Here is an 18,588-nt window from a genome sequence, read left to right on the forward strand (position 1 = left end):
TTTTTATGCCCAAATTGAGTTTGTTCTATAGTAGATTCAAAAGCCCAAAGAACTCATTGCTTACTAAGAATAACAAGTGGCTGAGTAGAGGGCGCTTTTGGAAGTTGGCTTACATTCTGGCCAAAAAGGGGGAGTAGGAGAACAAAAAATGACACAGATTATGGATGGTGCTATGGATGGTCTGAGACTAATGAGCTTACGGACACAGAAGAAGATAAAAGATGAATACTTATGCTCTGTCTGTAATGTTGTTTTTGGGTTGCTCTTATATCTGTTTGCGTGAATATTGAATTTTTCTTTCGTATGTCTTCTTATGTTTTCAGGTGTTCTAACGATGGTGTTGACAACACTATCAACAACACCAGTGCTCTAATATGTTTAAGTCAGGGGGAGATGAACTTTGACTCATGGGGAGACACACTCTAATGCAGGGGGAGCTTAACTGACTGCGATGCTTATCAAGATTATCATTTTTGGATGTTTTGTCCAGAAAGGCAAAAAGGGGGAGATTGAAATGAATATTTTATTCCTTTATTATTTTGCTAAATTGATATTATCAATTTAAGATTTTGCCTTTCTAGATTATGAGATCTTGCTTGATTTATTTCTAGATGATAAGAACTTGATTGATTTATATCTAGATATTATACGATTTGTTTTTAATATGATTTTTATCTCCAAGATATTTTATCCATGTTTAAAAGAGTGTTATCCCTAATGAAAATATTATTTCTATATTTTCTAGGACTATTTTATGGAATGAATTTTAGGTCAAGAAATGGTTATATATATGAAGAACTTCACGGCCGCAGGAGAAGTCTTGAGGAGGGAGTTGGACAAGGGAGATTTTCACATAGAAGAAATTCTGGAGGTTTTCGGGAGTGCACGTAAAGGTCGGCTAACGAGTTCTTGCATAAAAGAAATATACCAGAGCCGAGCCTATTTTGATGAGACATTTTTGTGTGATCGGGTGATCACTTTACAGCGTATGAGAGCTGCTGGATTTTTCTGAACACACAGAGAGTTTAGATATTGAAGATTTTCGTGTTGAAAATTTTGTGTGATTGATTCACATATACCGTGTTGTTGATTGGTGTTGACAACACTCAAGAACAACACTGACGCAGAGTGTTGATCGAAGAATGGTTGTGTTTGTTTTAAGCAATACATTTTTATTTTATGCATCTAGTTTTTATATAGTTTATTTTGATGCATTTTTAATTCCTAGGAGTGTCAAGAAATTTGGTTTTGTTTTCTCACTATTATTGTTTTGGTGTAAACGATTTACATAATTTTTCTATTGAATTTTTTTTGCCATGAGGCATCACACAAGTATTCGTACTTGTGCATAATTTAAACCTGGTATTTATTTATTAAAAGTTTACGTGTGTGTTAAATATTAATTTCCGCTGCAGTGTTGTGTGCTGGTGCTGACAACACCGAACACAACACCAAATTCTGATACATACAATATTTTAATTTATTTCATGTACATTTATGAGCATCATCTCTTTCAAAGATATACCACTCAATCCATAAATTTCTCATTTTATCTAAACTATATATAAAGCAAGAGCACCTTAAATGGTCTTTTGGTATTCTCAATCTCAAAAAAATAAAAAATAAATAAAAATATATCAAAGTGCAAAAATAGACGCATCATATTAAAATCAAATAATTTTTTTTTAAAAAAATACTTTTTAAATAAATATCATATGATATACACACAACGCATAATATTTATATATTATGTTACACACACAATGTGCATATTTCTGTTAGTATATAAAAATACTGATCGGAATATCTCATTGGCAATACCTTTCTAAACAAATGAACCTAATTTTCAATTTATATTTGTGTCTATCGAACTTCAATATCACCATCATATATCCATTTTTCTTTGAAATATTTGTTTTCTACAAAATAAATTCAGCCAAAATGGAATGTAAAAAAGATAGGAATGATGAAATTCAATTAATTTTCATATAATTGAAATTTCTACCATAACTTGTCAATAATGAGCTGCACCAACCAACACAATAACATTAATAAATTTTTACTTTTATTTTATTTTCTTGTAACAAATTGATTATACAATTGAAGTTACAATGTTGTTAATAATGAGCACCAAATTAAACAATTGGCAAAACTATACTTGTGCCACCTCAATCACATGGGCTGAAGAAAAGAAAATTAAACTCGAAACAAGAAGCCCTCAACAAAATACAAAGTAAAAAATTAATTTTCTATATATAAACAATATAGAACCAAAAAAAAAAAATCTCGGGTGAAATATTTAGTACACCTCATCATGTATCTAAGTCGTCACGGCGAAAAAACCAAGCAATTCCAGGCTAAGTTGGTCGCGACAATATTCGTGCATATAGGAACTCATTCCATGTGTCGGGCAGGCCAGGAAGGCACCAATGGATGCAATCTGCATATGTGGCCGGATCGTCCTGCTGCTCGGGGGTCAACATCTTGCCCTGGCGGATGGTGTGGACCGAAGTGTGCGCGTCCTTTCGGTATTCAGAGAGTGTGGTTATGTTGAGGAAATGGACCTGAGTTTTCATGGATTTTGTGATGTTGGCAGCAATTGCAAAAAGCCTGCGGTCTGTGCCCACACTTAGTGGCATTGAAGTGTTGAGAATAGGGCGTGTTTCCTTGGCGCATTTTATGCCATCCGGGTTGTTCCAATCCAAGCTCCTGCCATCTTATAGTTAACAATCTATCCAATATGGGCTCTAATATAACTTTTTATATACGGAAAAGTAGGTTTATAGATTATCGAAACACATTGTTCAAAAAACGGAAAAGTTTATTTTTAATCATGTTTTTGTCGAAGTTCTGACATGATACCAGATATTGCTAATAAGAACCGAACATATAGAGGATTTTTCCCTTTTTAAATACATATATATATATACATATATATATATATATATATATATATATATATATACACATATATATAAAGCTTTGAGAAATGAGAAAATAGATAGATGTTTACTTGATGTGAAGAGGGGACATGCTCACGAAGAAAACTTGGGTCCGATTGGTATCCACTTTTTTGTCGACCCATTTAGCCCAAGTTCTCAACACTCTTCCATAAGCCACAGGCCTCTCGATTTCATCGTACTCTGTCGAATCCCCGTCCAATGATCCTCGCCTATGTATTGGCCACCAAATTATTATATTACACAAAAAAAACATTTAATTAATTAATAAAATAGATCAGAAAGTTGACCTCTAAACATATTAATTTATCTCTCTTCTGGAATTTCTATATCCATTTTAATAAGATTTTACTAGTAAAATATATATAAGATGGATCAAATGATATATAATAAATATTTTATTGAGAAGGGCTTTTAAGTATTAGAGAAATAACTTAATTTCTTTTGTGTTTTTAGTTTTTTAGTGCTAATAACATGACAACAAACATATCATCAATATCCAATGTTATGTATTCCGACGAAAAAATACTACCAGTGCAAAAAAGATCAAATTATTGCACTATACCCGATTATGAATAGAGTATGACTCTTGTGAAACGGTATCACGAATCTTTATCTGTGAGACGGATCAACCCTACCAATATTCACAATAAAAAGCAATACTCTTAGCATAAAAATTAATACTTTTTTATGGGTGACCCAAATAAGATATATGTCTCACAAAATACGACCCGTGATACCGTCTCACACAAGTGTTTGCCTTCTGAATATTAGAAACTAAAATTCAATTTTGGCCAACTTACATTCTTAGTTTCGCTTTATTCCCTTCTATAAAATAACTTTTTTATATTAAAAAAACACCCCTTCTTCTGAAACCAATCTATTGTCATTACCACACAAATTTAAGAGGCATCAAATAACTTACAAAACTTTCATGGAGAAAGTGTTCATCCACCAAATGTAAGTGTTGAAGATGAGAAAGTCCACATTCCTCCAATTCTTGGCATGCTTCTTTATGGATTCGGGCATTATTATTCGGTTCAATATGCTATGCATTGTCGGGTCATCCGAATTCGATTCTACTAAAAATGGAGCCCAATAAAACTCCACAGTCGCATTATAATCCTGCCCAGTTCAAAACCAATGAACTCAAAGTCAACGAAATCACTTTTTAATGATTTATCATTGAGAAAATAAATAATATGATGCCCAAATTCCTAACTACTTAAATAAAATATCCATGACATATTTTTATATAATCCCACTGAGGTTTAGGGTTTAAAAAAAATAGTTAACTGAGATTAGATAACAAAACATGTTAGTTGTCTCACATCGGTTGGATAAAATTTTTGAGAGTTACATATATGGACTTGGACAATCTTTCTCTCTTGAGCTAGCTTTTAGGGTTGAGTTAGATCCAAGTGTCAATCTTAACAAGGTATCAGAGCTCAAGTTCCACCATTATGTGCACACATTCTGCCTATATAGTTGGGCCACACATTCTGCCTATAGTTGAGTCATTTGTAAATTTCACGCTCCAGTGACTCATTTCTGGGCGTGAAGGGGTGTGTTAGTTGTCACACATCGGTTGGACAAAATCAATGAGAGTTGCACATACAAACTTAGACAATCATCCTCCATTGAGCTAGCTTTTGGAGTTCAGTTATGTCAAAGTCTCAATCTTAACAAAATATCCCTATATTTTTATCATCTAATTGGTCAAAGTTAGGTTTAAAATTTTTTTTCTTTAAAAAAAAACCAATTCATTTGATCAGGACAAATGTTTAGTTAATTAGATCACCAAAATCCTATCTAACCAATTCACATAACAAAATTTGAAATATTTTTTGGTCGCTTTTCTATCACTAAAATTCAACTAGAGTTGTTGAAAGGTTGTTAAGGGGAAATATATTAGGTACTTGTGTAATTTAAGCAACACGACTTGCTCACTTTCTGCATCAAAACTTTATTTAAAGTCGAGTAAAACAAGTAGTGGCGTAATCGTGGGGCGAACTTCCAACTTATTACACACTTTCTTCGTATTAATATATTATATTTATTAATAAAATGTACGATTATTTAGTAGACTTTTATGATTTTCTATAATTACATCACTTAATTCCATTACATAACTAATTAATTTCCTAATTCTTGTCAACTACACTTCATTAATTCTTTTACTACAAAATCAAGATGAAAACAAATTAAGTAGTTATATGATTTATTTTTATTTTCTTGATTCATAAGTTTCCCAACTTATTCCTCCTCTGTCTCAATGACTTCGAATCATTGCCGGCCAGCACAACTAAAGTAATTAACACGCAATCGTCCATGTTTTTATTTATATATATATTGTCATTATTTTTTTAAGATTAAATTTCTTATGAAAATGTCATGCAAATTTTCATACTGTGAGATGAGTCAACTCTACCGATATTCACGATAAAAAAATAATACTCATAGTATAAAAAGTAATACTTTTGCATGGATGACCTAAATAAGATATATGTATTATAAAATACGACCTGTGAGACCGTCTCACACAAATTTTTTCTTTATTTTAAACAAGCAGCCATCTTGCGTTGTTATATATTTTAAAAAATGGATTATCTTTAGTTTGAATTTTATTAGAAATTTGATTATACTTCTCTATATTTTGCTTAATATCTGTTAGAATGAGCAGAAATTAATTAAAATTGTTAAGTCCTTTTAGATCCGAAATATTATTATATACTTGTAAATGTTAATAAATATGTAAAAATAATACCTCCATTCTGAAAACAGATAAAGATCCATTCTTGATCAAGCTCTTCCTTCCGGGAGCCGATGCGGATTGAACAAAGCAAATCATGGATTCCCACTGGTTCCGATTCAAAGAATCTCCTACGAACATCAGCCTCTTGTTCCTCAGTTTGTCAAGCAATAATCTTGGTTTAAACCTTGATTAAACAGATAAAAATAACGATTAAATGAACATGTAATCACGGAAATTTACAAGAAATCGAGAAAATTAATTTACTTGGGCAGATTACAGTCTCGGGGCTGCCATCTCCAGTTCTGGTATAGAGAACTCTTCCTTCCATTTCTCATGCAAGTTACTTGTGCTGTTAGAAACTCGCATTCTTCCTCTTTGTATAGTGGGTGAGAAACGTTGTCAAAAACCCAGTTTCCTGTGAATAAATCGCATTCTTGAGGTGGGATTTCGAGTTCTTCATTGTCCTTTTCTTCTTCTTCGACCGGCAATTCGATCTTCTGTGGTTTTTCTTCTGTTTCATCCTCAGATTTCAGGGTGTCTGATTTATCATCAACATCATCGGAAGAAGAATGGGCGGTCTCCACTTCGGTTTCCTCGACAGTTCTTGCATTCATCACAACCGAAACAGTCGTAGTCTGACCAGAAATCTGGACAGTTCTCCCATTTTCTTGCATTTCTTGATCCGGTTTGGGGCTCGAGAATGGAAACTCAGCAATAAACTTCACATCCTCATTGTACATGAAGCAACCGAAAAGAAAGATGGAGAACACGACCACGAATATAGGCAGATTGCCGCCTTTACGGGTGCCGACTCCTACGCCGGCGACCGGTTGTTTCATACCGAATGAGGCGGTGGAAAAGAGTACCGGACTTAATTTACGGCGGAGTAGAGGCTGCATGAGAATGCAAGTAAATGGGTCGACACAAGAAAAGAGAAGTTTGGGAATTTAAGAGAGGAGATGAGCAAAGAAAGAAGTGCGGATGAATGTGACAGTAACACGATTTTTTTTTTTATTTTTTGATGTGGAATTTGGGTTTACAGTTGGTTGATTGGTTTATTTTTTGGGGATCAGATTCGGTGAAATGGGATTTTCTTGAAGAAACGTCTTAAGTTATTGGTGGTGGGAGGGTTGTCTCTCGGGTTTGCTTATATATTTGGATTCAGTTTGTAAACTACTTTCTTGCTATTTTACACACATTAGGCTTCTCGATGGTTAAATGGAGATGCATGCGTGGAAGACAGACAAGTGAACCAAATCCCCAAAAAATATATAATATTTGATTTATGTGTAATCTTTATAACACGATAAATTAGTAAAATCTCTCCGTAAGTTGGAATTTTTTGACTTTTGAACTTATAATAGCTCAAGTGGTACGCGAATAAATTACTGTGGAAGCAAGGAGTTAAGAGTCGGTGTTCTGAAAAATAAGGTTAAATTATTAAAACACGAGGATCTAGTCAAAAATAGGGAAAAGAGCTGGAAAAAGGCATGCTCGCGCGAAAAAGCGTGAGCTTTCTTAGTTTCAGCACTTAAATTTTTTAATAAAATAAAGTATCAAAAACTTGTAGATTGTTTTCTAAAAAAAATCTGAAGTTTTCTCCTACAGAAATTCTAGACTTAATTTTTACTTAGTTTCTCTCAAAATAAAATTTAAGAAATAATTTTAAATCTTTTCATCGGAGAGTTGATTTGACACTGTGAAAAAATGAGTGTCACATTGGCGTTAGGCCAGCTCTATCTCAGAGTTATGTCAATGTCACATCCGCATCATATCAAAAAATAATAAAATAAAAAACAAAAATAACTTATTAAAATCGATATTTGATAATATATGAGATGAAAAGACAAATATACAATACTGCTGCAGCACAGAGTGCACCTAATATGGTGTTAATGAATCGGGTTATTAGGTCTATGAGTTCAAGAATGTGCATGTCTATCTATTAGTGTTGTCTCATATTCCTTGGAGATCAATCTTACATTTTCTCTATCGTCATGTCCTCAATAGAGCCGGTTTTACTCATTAAGTTTGACATCCCTATTTTGCAGTCCACCTAGGCAATCAGATCAAGCGCTGGAACGCCAACTGTTTGACGTATGAGAGCTTCTCAAGATGTCACTCATTTCAGTACTACTCTCAATCATGAATATTTAAACCAACAGTAATTTTGTTTAAAATTTATGCATTTAGTCAACTTATTGTATATTATTAGGTTTGATATAATTAAAATAATAATAAAATTAATTATATTTTACACCTAAACTTCAACTAATCATACCTAAATTTCTAGTACTTAATGCTTTTCATAATTAGCATTTTTTAGAACTTTAGTTAGTGTGCATGATACAAGGTTCGTAATGTTTGTTTTTTAAAATTAATGTTATGGTGTTACGTGACATAAATTAATATATTAATACAGACATATTATAAAATCATTTTTATCTTTAGATGATGGAATTATTACAAGCCTCTAAATTTGGTTTAGTCTTTGACTGTTAAATTATTAATTAGTTCATGCAGCTGTCCGAGCCCAACAGCTACAATTATTTGGATAGACTAATTAATTAACATGGAGCTTAATATTGCATTACAACAAACTTTCACGTGGTTAATTTCTCATTAAGAAAATAACAATTTTCAGTTTACAACTTGGCCTATATTTAATTTTATTCATCTAGTTAGTCAACTTTAAGTTTTAGCGTACAATAGCTTCTTTTTTTTTGTGTTCTAATGATTTTTTTTGTCGGAATGCTGAAATCACACTAAATAAATAAGTTATTTCTGGCTTTACATTACCAACTATCGATTCTCATTTCACGTTAGTAAAATTCAATGTTATATCAGTATCTTGATGAAAAAAGAAGAAGAAAAACGAATAAAGAAAAAAGTTATTGGATTAAAACGTGACTTTGACTAATTAAAGAGTATGTCTCTTGTGAGACGGTCTCAAGAATCTTTATCTGTGAGACGGTCTCAAGAATCTTTATCTGTGAGACGGGTCAACCATACTAATATTCACAATAAAAAATAATACTCTTAGCATAAAAAGTAATATTTTTTCATGGATGACCCAAATAAGATATCCGTCTCACAAAATACGATATCTGAGACTGTCTCACACAAGTTTTTTGACATGCATAAATTTAAGCCAATTAACACGACCGAATTTGATATTTTCTCAAATTTATTTACAGATCAATCGAGAAAAGTTGTTTAATAATTAGTTATATCTTAAGATCCTCGATATATGTATGTTTACCTAATCATAATTTGTTGTAAAAATTAATTTATCGTCTTATCACCAACAACCAAACTTCAGCGGATGAATGATTATGATTCTTAATTAAGGTCAAAATAAATCTTAATTATTGATAGCTTTATGTTTGAGAAAAGTAAAGACTACGGAAACGCTACTTGCGCATGTAAATTTTCATAGACATTCCCTCTTTTCCAAGTCAAGGAAACTACATTAAAAGCTTGAAAAGGAAATTGATGTGCTTCCACTTTTTCACACTACTTGGTTTCTTTCGATTTTTTTTTTTTTGAGACGGGGGAGTGGTTGGTTATAATTGAAACTCGATCATGAGATCTCGTCTCAAATTTAAGACCAAGATAAGTTACAAGTCATCGATATTTTTTTCATTGTTCTAAAAAGCCCGCTTAAGCTTGAAACTTGACAAAAACTCACCGCTTCGGAGAAAAGCGGAAAAAAGCGATTAAACTATAGTTTGACCGAATTAAGCGTAATTAAGACGTTTAATTAAGTATACTTAAGCACAATTAATCACATCTATTTATTTTTAAATTTTTTATTTTGAAGGTATGTCTTTTTATTTAAAATAATAAATTAGATTTATAATTTAGATGTTTATTTTTTAATTTTAATTATGATTAAGCATGTCTGATAATGATTTTACAAATATTTAGCATTTTTTAATATGGTCTAATTGCAAAAACAAATAAAGTTTGCAATTTTGAGATTTTTATTTTTTTATAAATATGAGAATTAATGCATCAAACTTAAATTTATCATATTTATGTATTATTTTATTTATTTATTGGTTTGAGATAATTACAATTACATTAAAAATAAAAAACGCTTTTTCACGCTTAAACATGTGCTAATCTCGCTTAAGCTTGGAGCTCGACATCCGCACTTTAGGGCACTTCACGCTTTTTAGAACCTTGATTTTTTTACACTATTTTATATATACTTAATGGAAAACAACAAAATTTATAGAAAAACTGTAGAGCCCAAATTTAGTACACGTAAAACTCATGCATTTATTTAAATTGTTAAATTATTTATTTAAATTTAAAATGATCTATAGCGATGCATGATCTATTTAAATTGCATTGTTTTAATTATTTATGTTTATGTGATGCACGTTAAATGTTTTCTTGAGTTTCATGTTTCAGGCGATTATTCGATACAGGCGATTATTCGATGCAGGATCGATTATTTTAAAAGGTTTATTTAGTTTTTAGCATTTTTAAAGCCTAATTGATTTAATTAGTGATTTTAGGATTTAAAACTTTTAAAGTTTAGCAAGTGTGCATTTCATTTTAAATTAAGAGATTTTATTAAGTTAAAAGTGGGTTAGCATTTTTAATTGTTTGCTAATTATTAATTTTAGCACAATTTAGCCCCTAATTAACCCTATTATTAACTTACACAAAAACACACACACACACACTCTCTTTTGCACACACTAAACTTACGAGAGACACACACACATATGTCATTTGTGTTGTTTTAATTTTTGAGAGCAAAACCTAGGGTTCATAGAACTTCAGCAGCCGTCCCTCTACTCTCTGATTTTCTTAGCGATTTCGTTGGCTTTTCTTCAAGAAAATCGTGTCACGTTCGTCCTGGATCGTCCCTCGCATCTTTCCCGCTTCGGTGTCGTCGTTTCGATATTTTTAAATATCAAAAGTCATGTATAATCTTTTATTTCTGCATCGATCTTGTTATATCATATGTTATTACGTTTATTATGCGTAAAAATCCATGTATGTTGTAAAAAGTTTGAGCAAAAATTTGTTGGATCAGTTTTGAAACGATTTTAGATATGAAAACTAAAAATTTGCTGTCATTTTAAATACTGAGATTTTTCGGTCGATTTTCTGGAAAAACTTTCAACATATAAAACGTATAACTTTTCGATACCTTCTATTTGACAGTAAATTCGAAATATTTGGATAAGAAATGAATGAGTTATGATTGTTTTCGTGGAACTGCTCAAACTGCGTTTTTCGGAAAATACGTTCTTGATGTGTTCTTGAAGTTTTATTGTTGCAGGCTTCGTTGGGACCGACAGGTGATCACTGCTGTGTTTAAGTATGTTGAGTATGATGTTGGGAAGGTTTTTGGTGTGTCGGATCGCGTCGATAGGCACTTGTTTGCATTGGAAGTGGTAGGATGTGTTTTGGTGTCAAATGTCGAGTTCACGGATTGAGTTGCGTTGTTTGTGATGCGTATTTGTTTTCGGCGTTTGTTTGAGTTTCGATGTAATATCATTCTAGGATGAGTCTCGAGGTGTTGGTTTATGGTCCCTAGGATTGGATTGGAAGAATGAATCAATAAGTTAGTGAATTTTCGCGATTTTGCAAGTCCAGAGGCTACTCGGACCCCTTCCCGGACCCCTACACGAAGTCCGTGTTCATTTTTCCTTCAAAATGTGATTTTTCAGCATCTACACGGACCCCGACACGGACCCTTCCCTTTAAAAAAATTAATTTTTTTTTTAGTTTTTTTATTTTTTAGGGATTGTTTTGGGGTTTAATGTTATGATTTAGTATAATGATTAAACGAGGTCAAGTCCCGAGAGATTTAGAATGTTTTGTCATTTTTGGGTGTGAGCATGACGATACGTCTAAGTTATGCAAGATAAGGATTCAAATTCATGTTAGTATGTGCAGTAGTGGCCCCAAGCGAGATCCAACGAATCCCTCAACGTCAAGTAAGTATGTTCGACGTGCAAAAGAAAATATTTTAAGTTTTTGAGATATGCTAAATGTCTTGTGGCCAAATTATGAACGAGTTTGGAAGTCGGTGAACGTGGCCGATGACCTCTCCACCCCGGTAAAGTATGACCGGGTTTAGATCAGGATTGAAAAGCGGTAAAGTATGACCAGGGACCAATCTACCCATTAAATTATGAACGGGGATCTCATGTATGTGGTAGTGGATTTTCCCTGCCAACCCAGTACTGTGGTTTAGTCTGATCAGGTGTATTTATGTATGGTCACTTGCTTTGAAACATATCTCTACGCAAAATGAAGTTATGTATGCTCAAATATGTATGATGCAATTATGTTTAAGAAAATTCTTATGATGATGGCACGTCTACGTTTATGCTACTACGTTCATGTTTCAAGTACGTTTATGCTATTACGTTCAAGTTTCAAGTATGTACGTCTTATTTTAAAGATGCATGTGGTTTTATTACGTATTACTTGTTATTTCCAGTTTATGCATGTTGAGTCTTTAGACGGTCCCGGACCCTTTCCCGGACCCCTACATGAAGTCCGTGTTCATTTTTCCTTCAAAATGCGATTTTCCAGCATCTACACGGACCCCGACACGGGGTAAGGGTCCGTGTCCCTTTAAAAAAAATTAAAAAAATTAATTTTTTTTTTAGTTTTTTTATTTTTAGGGATTGTTTTGGGGTTTAATGTTATGATTATTGTAATGATTAAACGAGGTCAAGTTCCGAGAGATTTAGAATGTTTTGTCATTTTTGGGTGTGAGCATGACGATACGTCTAAGTTATGCAAGATAAGGATTCGAATTAATGTTAGTATGTGCAGCAGTGGCCCCAAGCGAGATCCAACGAATCCCTCAACGTCAAGTAAGTATGTTCGACGTGCAAAAGAAAATATTTTAAGTTTTTGAGGTATGCTAAATGTCTTGTGGCCAAATTATGAACGAGTTTTGAAGTCGGTGAATGTGGCCGATGACCTCTCCACCCCGGTAAAGTATGACCGGGTTTAGATCAGGATTGGAAAGCGATAAAGTATGACCAGGGACCAATCTACCCGTTAAATTATGAAGGGGGATCTCATGTATTTGGTAGTGGACTTTTCCTGCCAGCCCAGTACTGTGGTTTAGTCTGATCATGTGTATTTATGTATGGGTCACTTGCTTTGAAACATATCTCTACGCAAAATGATGTTATGTATGCTCAAATATGTATGATGCAAGTATGTTTAAGAAAATTCTTATGATGATGGCACGTCTACGTTTATGCTACTACGTTCATGTTTCAAGTACGTTTATGCTATTAGGTTCAAGTTTCAAGTATGTACGTCTTATTTTAAAGATGCATGTGGTTTTATTACGTATTACTTGTTATTTTCAGTTTATGCATGTTGAGTCTTTAGACGGTCCCGGACCCCTTCCCGGACCCCTACACGAAGTCCGTGTTCATTTTTCCTTCAAAATGCGATTTTCCAGCATCTACACGGACCCTGACACGGTAAGGGTCCGTGTCCATTTAAAAAAAATTAAAAAAATTAATTTTTTTTTTAGTTTTTTTATTTTTAGGGATTGTTTTGGAGTTTAATGTTATGATTTAGTATAATGATTAAACGAGGTCAAGTCCCGAGAGATTTAGAATGTTTTGTCATTTTTGGGTGTGAGCATGACGATACGTCTAAGTTATGTAAGATAAGGATTCGAATTCATGTTAGTATGTGCAGCAGTGGCCCCAAGCGAGATCCAACGAATCCCTCAACGTCAAGTAAGTATGTTCGACGTGCAAAAGAAAATATTTTAAGTTTTTGAGGTATGCTAAATGTCTTGTGGCAAAATTATGAACGAGTTTAGAAGTCGGTGAACGTGGCCGATGACCTCTCCACCCCGGTAAAGTATGACCGGGTTTAGATCAGGATTGGAAAGCGGTAAATTATGACCAGGGACCAATTTACCCGTTAAATTATGAACGGGGATCTCATGTATGTGGTAGTGGATTTTCCCTGCCAGTCCAGTACTGTGGTTTAGTCTGATCAGGTGTATATATGTATGGGTCACTTGCTTTGAAACATATCTCCACGCAAAATGATGTTATGTATGCTCAAATATGTATGATGCAATGGCACGTCTACGTTTATGCTACTACGTTCATGTTTCAAGTACGTTTATGCTATTACGTTCAAGTTTCAAGTATGTACATCTTATTTTAAAGATGCATGTGGTTTTATTACGTATTACTTGTTATTTTCAGTTTATGCATGTTGAGTCTTTAGACGGTCCCGGACCCCTACACGAAGTCCGTGTTCATTTTTCCTTCAAAATGCGATTTTCCAGCATCTACACGAACCCCGACACGAACCCTTACACGGGGTAAGGGTCTGTGTCCCTTTAAAAAAAATTAAAAAAATTAAATTTTTTTTTAGTTTTTTTATTTTTAGGGATTGTTTTGGGGTTTAATGTTATGATTTAGTATAATGATTAAACGAGGTCAAGTCCCGAGAGATTTAGAATGTTTTGTCATTTTTGGGTGTGAGCATGACGATACGTCTAAGTTATGCAAGATAAGGATTCGAATTCATGTTAGTATGTGCAGCAGTGGCCCCAAGCGAGATCCAACGAATCCCTCAACGTCAAGTAAGTATGTTCGACGTGCAAAAGAAAATATTTTAAGTTTTTGAGGTATGCTAAATGTCTTGTGGCCAAATTATGAACGAGTTTGAAAGTCGGTGAACGTGGCCGATGACCTCTCCACCCCGGTAAAGTATGACCGGGTTTAGATCAGGATTGGAAAGCGGTAAAGTATGACCAGAGACCAATCTACCCGTTAAATTATGAAGGGGGATCTCAATTATTTGGTAGTGGACTTTCCCTGTCAGCCCAGTACTGTGGTTTAGTCTGATCATGTGTATTTATGTATGGGTCACTTTGTGAAGACCATGCACTACGGAAGTGCACCAATTGTGGAGGAACTCATACAGCCAAAATCACTCCATTTCAGCATAAATCTCGAGTGAGCACCTTGAACCAAAAAGTGGCCACATTCATCCGGGAGAGGTTAGTGCAATCACCCATTGATTAAGCCATCAGCGTCATTCGTGGAGCCATCAACGCAGCGTCATTCATGGAGCGATTTCAGAGCTTACCTTGTAGCAGATTATTCGTGCCTATAAAAAGGAAGGCTCCTCATTCGAAACTTGCACATCCAAATTCTCGAAATCCTCTCTAGCAGCACCGTATTCTCGAAGCTCTTCGCCCTCTAGTAACAAAGCTCTGCCGCAATCTCACCGTTCACTTTTACGTTTCCTTGAGCAGTCAGAATACTGTAAGTGGACTTTTGCTATATATCTTTCTTTGTAAGTGGGTTCTTGATACTATTTTATTTGACACACTTATTTCTTTTTAAGTGGGCATAATATGTTTCGAAAATAAATTAAACATGACTTTGAAAATTTGGTCGGCGTGATATATTCATTTCCATTTGGTATTGAAATCCCTTGAATTGTTCTTTGTTCGATATCAGTTAAATATGTGAAAGCATGTTTGAATTTTTTTTGAAATGCACTGTAATGACTCGATTTAGAAATGGTAAAAGAAATTCCGAACTTTGATATACTTTGTTTAGGCCCTGATGCGGTGGGTTATAATAACCGTTCCTTTGGCCTCGCCCCTTAGAGGAGTAACATATAGGGGACTGATCAGTAAAAACCGTAGAAAATGAGATGATTTTCAGTGCTATATTCGTATTTGTGTTAGTATTTGATTCAACATGCTTAATATTGAAATGTTGATAATTTATTCATATGTATATCCTCGATAATGGTCATGCGCGATCGGCCCCCATTTACTGAGTATTTCTCCAAAATACTCACCCCTTACTTTCCCACCCAGATAAGAATGAGAATCAAATTGAGGATGAGGAGCAAGACTACTTTTGGGGATGGTGATGAAGCAGTCTAATTCGGGACCCGTCGATTATTCTGTCTTATGATTTCAGTATCGTGTATTTACGCTTCCGCATGTTTCTCTTTCTTTTGAGTTGTAAAGACAGTGAACTTTTGGGAAATTTATGATAATAAACTGGTTTCGGTTTATGATGTATTACGAGGCTAGTTGTTTTTCGATCGTGTGGTTGTTAAACAATGCCGGTATCATAACCCGGTCTCGGGGCGTGACACACTTGCTTTGAAACATATCTCTACACAAAATGATGTTATGTATGCTCAAATATGTATGATGCAAGTATGTTTAAGAAAATTCTTATGATGATGGCACGTCTACGTTTATGCTACTACGTTCATGTTTCAAGTACGTTTATGCTATTACGTTCAAGTTTCAAGTATGTACGTCTTATTTTAAAGATGCATGTGGTTTTATTACGTATTACTTGTTATTTCCAGTTTATGCATGTTGAGTCTTTAGACTCACTAGACTTGATCGATGCAGGTGATGATGAATTTGAGAAGACGAGAGGTGAGAACCAGTGAACTGGCTTGGACTGAGCGGCAGGCTAAACCCGAGGACCACCCATGTTTTTTAGTTTTTATTGCAATGCTTCAACTATTCTGATTTTATGTTTTGGTTTATGATGTTTAAACAAGTATTTTTCTTTAGCAAACTTTATAAGTGATCTATCTTATTGCAAATACATTTGATTGTACAGTTTATTTATGATCACAATTTGAAAGTTTATTTTATATTTAAGAAAATTTTTTATTTTTCCGCAAATTTCAAGTAGTTCAAAATACGGTATGTTACAGTTGGTATCAGAGTCACCCTCTCTTAGTACGGTGTGGTTCGGGGACGAACCAAGCGGAAGCTGGTGGGCATGTGAGGCCCGGGGCCGAAGAGGGCGGGGGGTGATCGTCGTTGCCATAAGGTTGCACGGACAATGAACGGCTCCTGGCATGCTTCTAGATGGAGGGAACATGAATGAACCGATCCCTACACCGGAATGAGAGGGATTCCGAGACTGTTCAATGTAATGGACTGTACAGTTGAAGAGAGTTTAAAAGATTTGATATGTACTAGTCATATCAAGAAGGTGCATCTTCTTTTCGGTAGCTCATCACATAAGAACTTTAAAGTTAAGCGTGCTTGACTTGGGGCAATTTTGGGATAGGTAATCCCCTGGGAAGTTTCCTGGGGTGTGTGTGAGTGAGGACATAAGCACGTTGGAAAGATTCATCTTTGTACAGTGAGGACAGTCGTCAAATCTGAGGCGTTGCAAAAATTATAAAAAAAATCTATCTTACAAATTTTCATACCCAAAAAACTCATTAAACAAAAACTTGTTTCAAAAATAAAGTTCACTAAATTTTCATATAAAAACCTCTTGGTCCCTTGATATATTTGAAAAATTACAAATTTTGACTAAATTATCATATTTAATTGAAAAATACTTTCAATTAATCACTGTAAATAATTAAAATTTTAAGAATATTTTCATATATTTGATAAACTTAAAAGTACAAAAGTATAGATTTAATCTATAGTTTATATAATAGATTTTGGCCCAATTAGTATTTGTAAAAACAAACTAAGACTCTCTTTAATCTAATGATTTTTTTGGTTACATGATTTCATGAGAATGAGAGTTTTGGTGTTTCTTAATACACAAAAACTCTTATAAAACCGTCTCATGAGTTAATTTTGTGAGATATATCTCATATCTGACCCAATCTACGAAAATGTATTATTTTTTAGTAAAAATTTTACTTTTTACTCTATATATGGATCAGATCAACCGTATTACGGATATAAATCCACAAGACTGTCTCACAATATACCTACCCACAAAATATGTGAATAGTTTAAATCCCTAGTTTTATCAACGTATCCAATAAATCAATTTGACATGTAAGTATATAACAAATTATCAAAATGATTTTATAATGCTCAAGTTAATTTATTAACATAATTTAATAATATAGAATAGATAAACTAGAAATTTGATGTAAAAAGGAAAATAGAAATTACATTATGAAACCATATTCTACAATTATGTACACAATTTTTTTCGATGTGGCTAAAATTGCATTTCGAAGAAAATTTCCAATGCTAAGACACAAAATAAAATTTGAATCTCTGGAGAAACACAATTGCACAGATATATGATTAATCTTTTTACTTAACTTGAAGTTTGCATGAAAGCGACTGAAATAAGATTCTATTTTTTTTATCATATAGTTTTGGAATTTTTCATTTTTTTCTCTTAATTTAATATAATATGTTTTATATAGCTTATATAATACATATCATTAATTTTCAATTGTATAAATTGATTGGTATTTATTTAACAAAGGCGGGGAAGACAAGTATATTTTTAAAACTATTTTTTTATTCACTTTTGCACGACTCGACTCGATCAATAACCAAACCGGCTGAAATCACTGAATGCATGCTCCAAGCTCCACCAGACTCCAGTTGTGTTACTCTTGGTGGCTATTTAATCTTTGGATCTTAATTTTAAAAATTATACATAACTCCCTCCAGTTATCTGCTCCACCACTAGAGATGTAGCCGGGACTTTATATTAGGGTAGACCAAACTATATAATATTTCTCTATTTGTTCAAATATCAGTCCTCAGATCATCAGCATATATTTTAACTGCTATAAAAATGTGAGGAACTCTTATTATTTAATGATATTGAAATAGGAAAGAAAAACTCGCGGTGTAGCATAGACTAACTCCCAAACTACACAAGTGTGACTCTAACCTTGAGAGACTTCTTATTTAACTCAAATATTGTTTAATATATAAACAATTTTCAAATTTTATCTAGCATATTTATGTAAATTTTAGTATTTTTTTAGCAAATTACTAACAATTATATAATACATATTTACATTTCCATAGACCGTAGTTGACATAATATTTGGGCCAAACTGTTG

General features: G+C 33.5%; 1 protein-coding gene across 1 annotated transcript; it reads right to left on the minus strand.

Moving 5' to 3' along the window:
- Positions 1 to 2,048: 2,048 nt before the first annotated feature.
- LOC142525527 (xylan O-acetyltransferase 1) lies at positions 2,049 to 6,863 on the minus strand. Its single transcript, XM_075629841.1, has 5 exons — positions 5,980 to 6,863; positions 5,728 to 5,899; positions 3,886 to 4,085; positions 3,014 to 3,172; positions 2,049 to 2,709 (listed from the first exon to the last, which is right to left on the minus strand). The coding sequence occupies exons 1-5, from the start codon at positions 6,612 to 6,614 to the stop codon at positions 2,358 to 2,360; spliced, it is 1,518 nt and encodes a 505-aa protein (XP_075485956.1). The 5' UTR covers positions 6,615 to 6,863; the 3' UTR covers positions 2,049 to 2,357.
- Positions 6,864 to 18,588: the final 11,725 nt, after the last annotated feature.

Source organism: Primulina tabacum, chromosome 14 (assembly GCF_025594145.1).
Source record: "Primulina tabacum isolate GXHZ01 chromosome 14, ASM2559414v2, whole genome shotgun sequence".
Taxonomy (NCBI): Eukaryota; Viridiplantae; Streptophyta; class Magnoliopsida; order Lamiales; family Gesneriaceae; genus Primulina; species Primulina tabacum.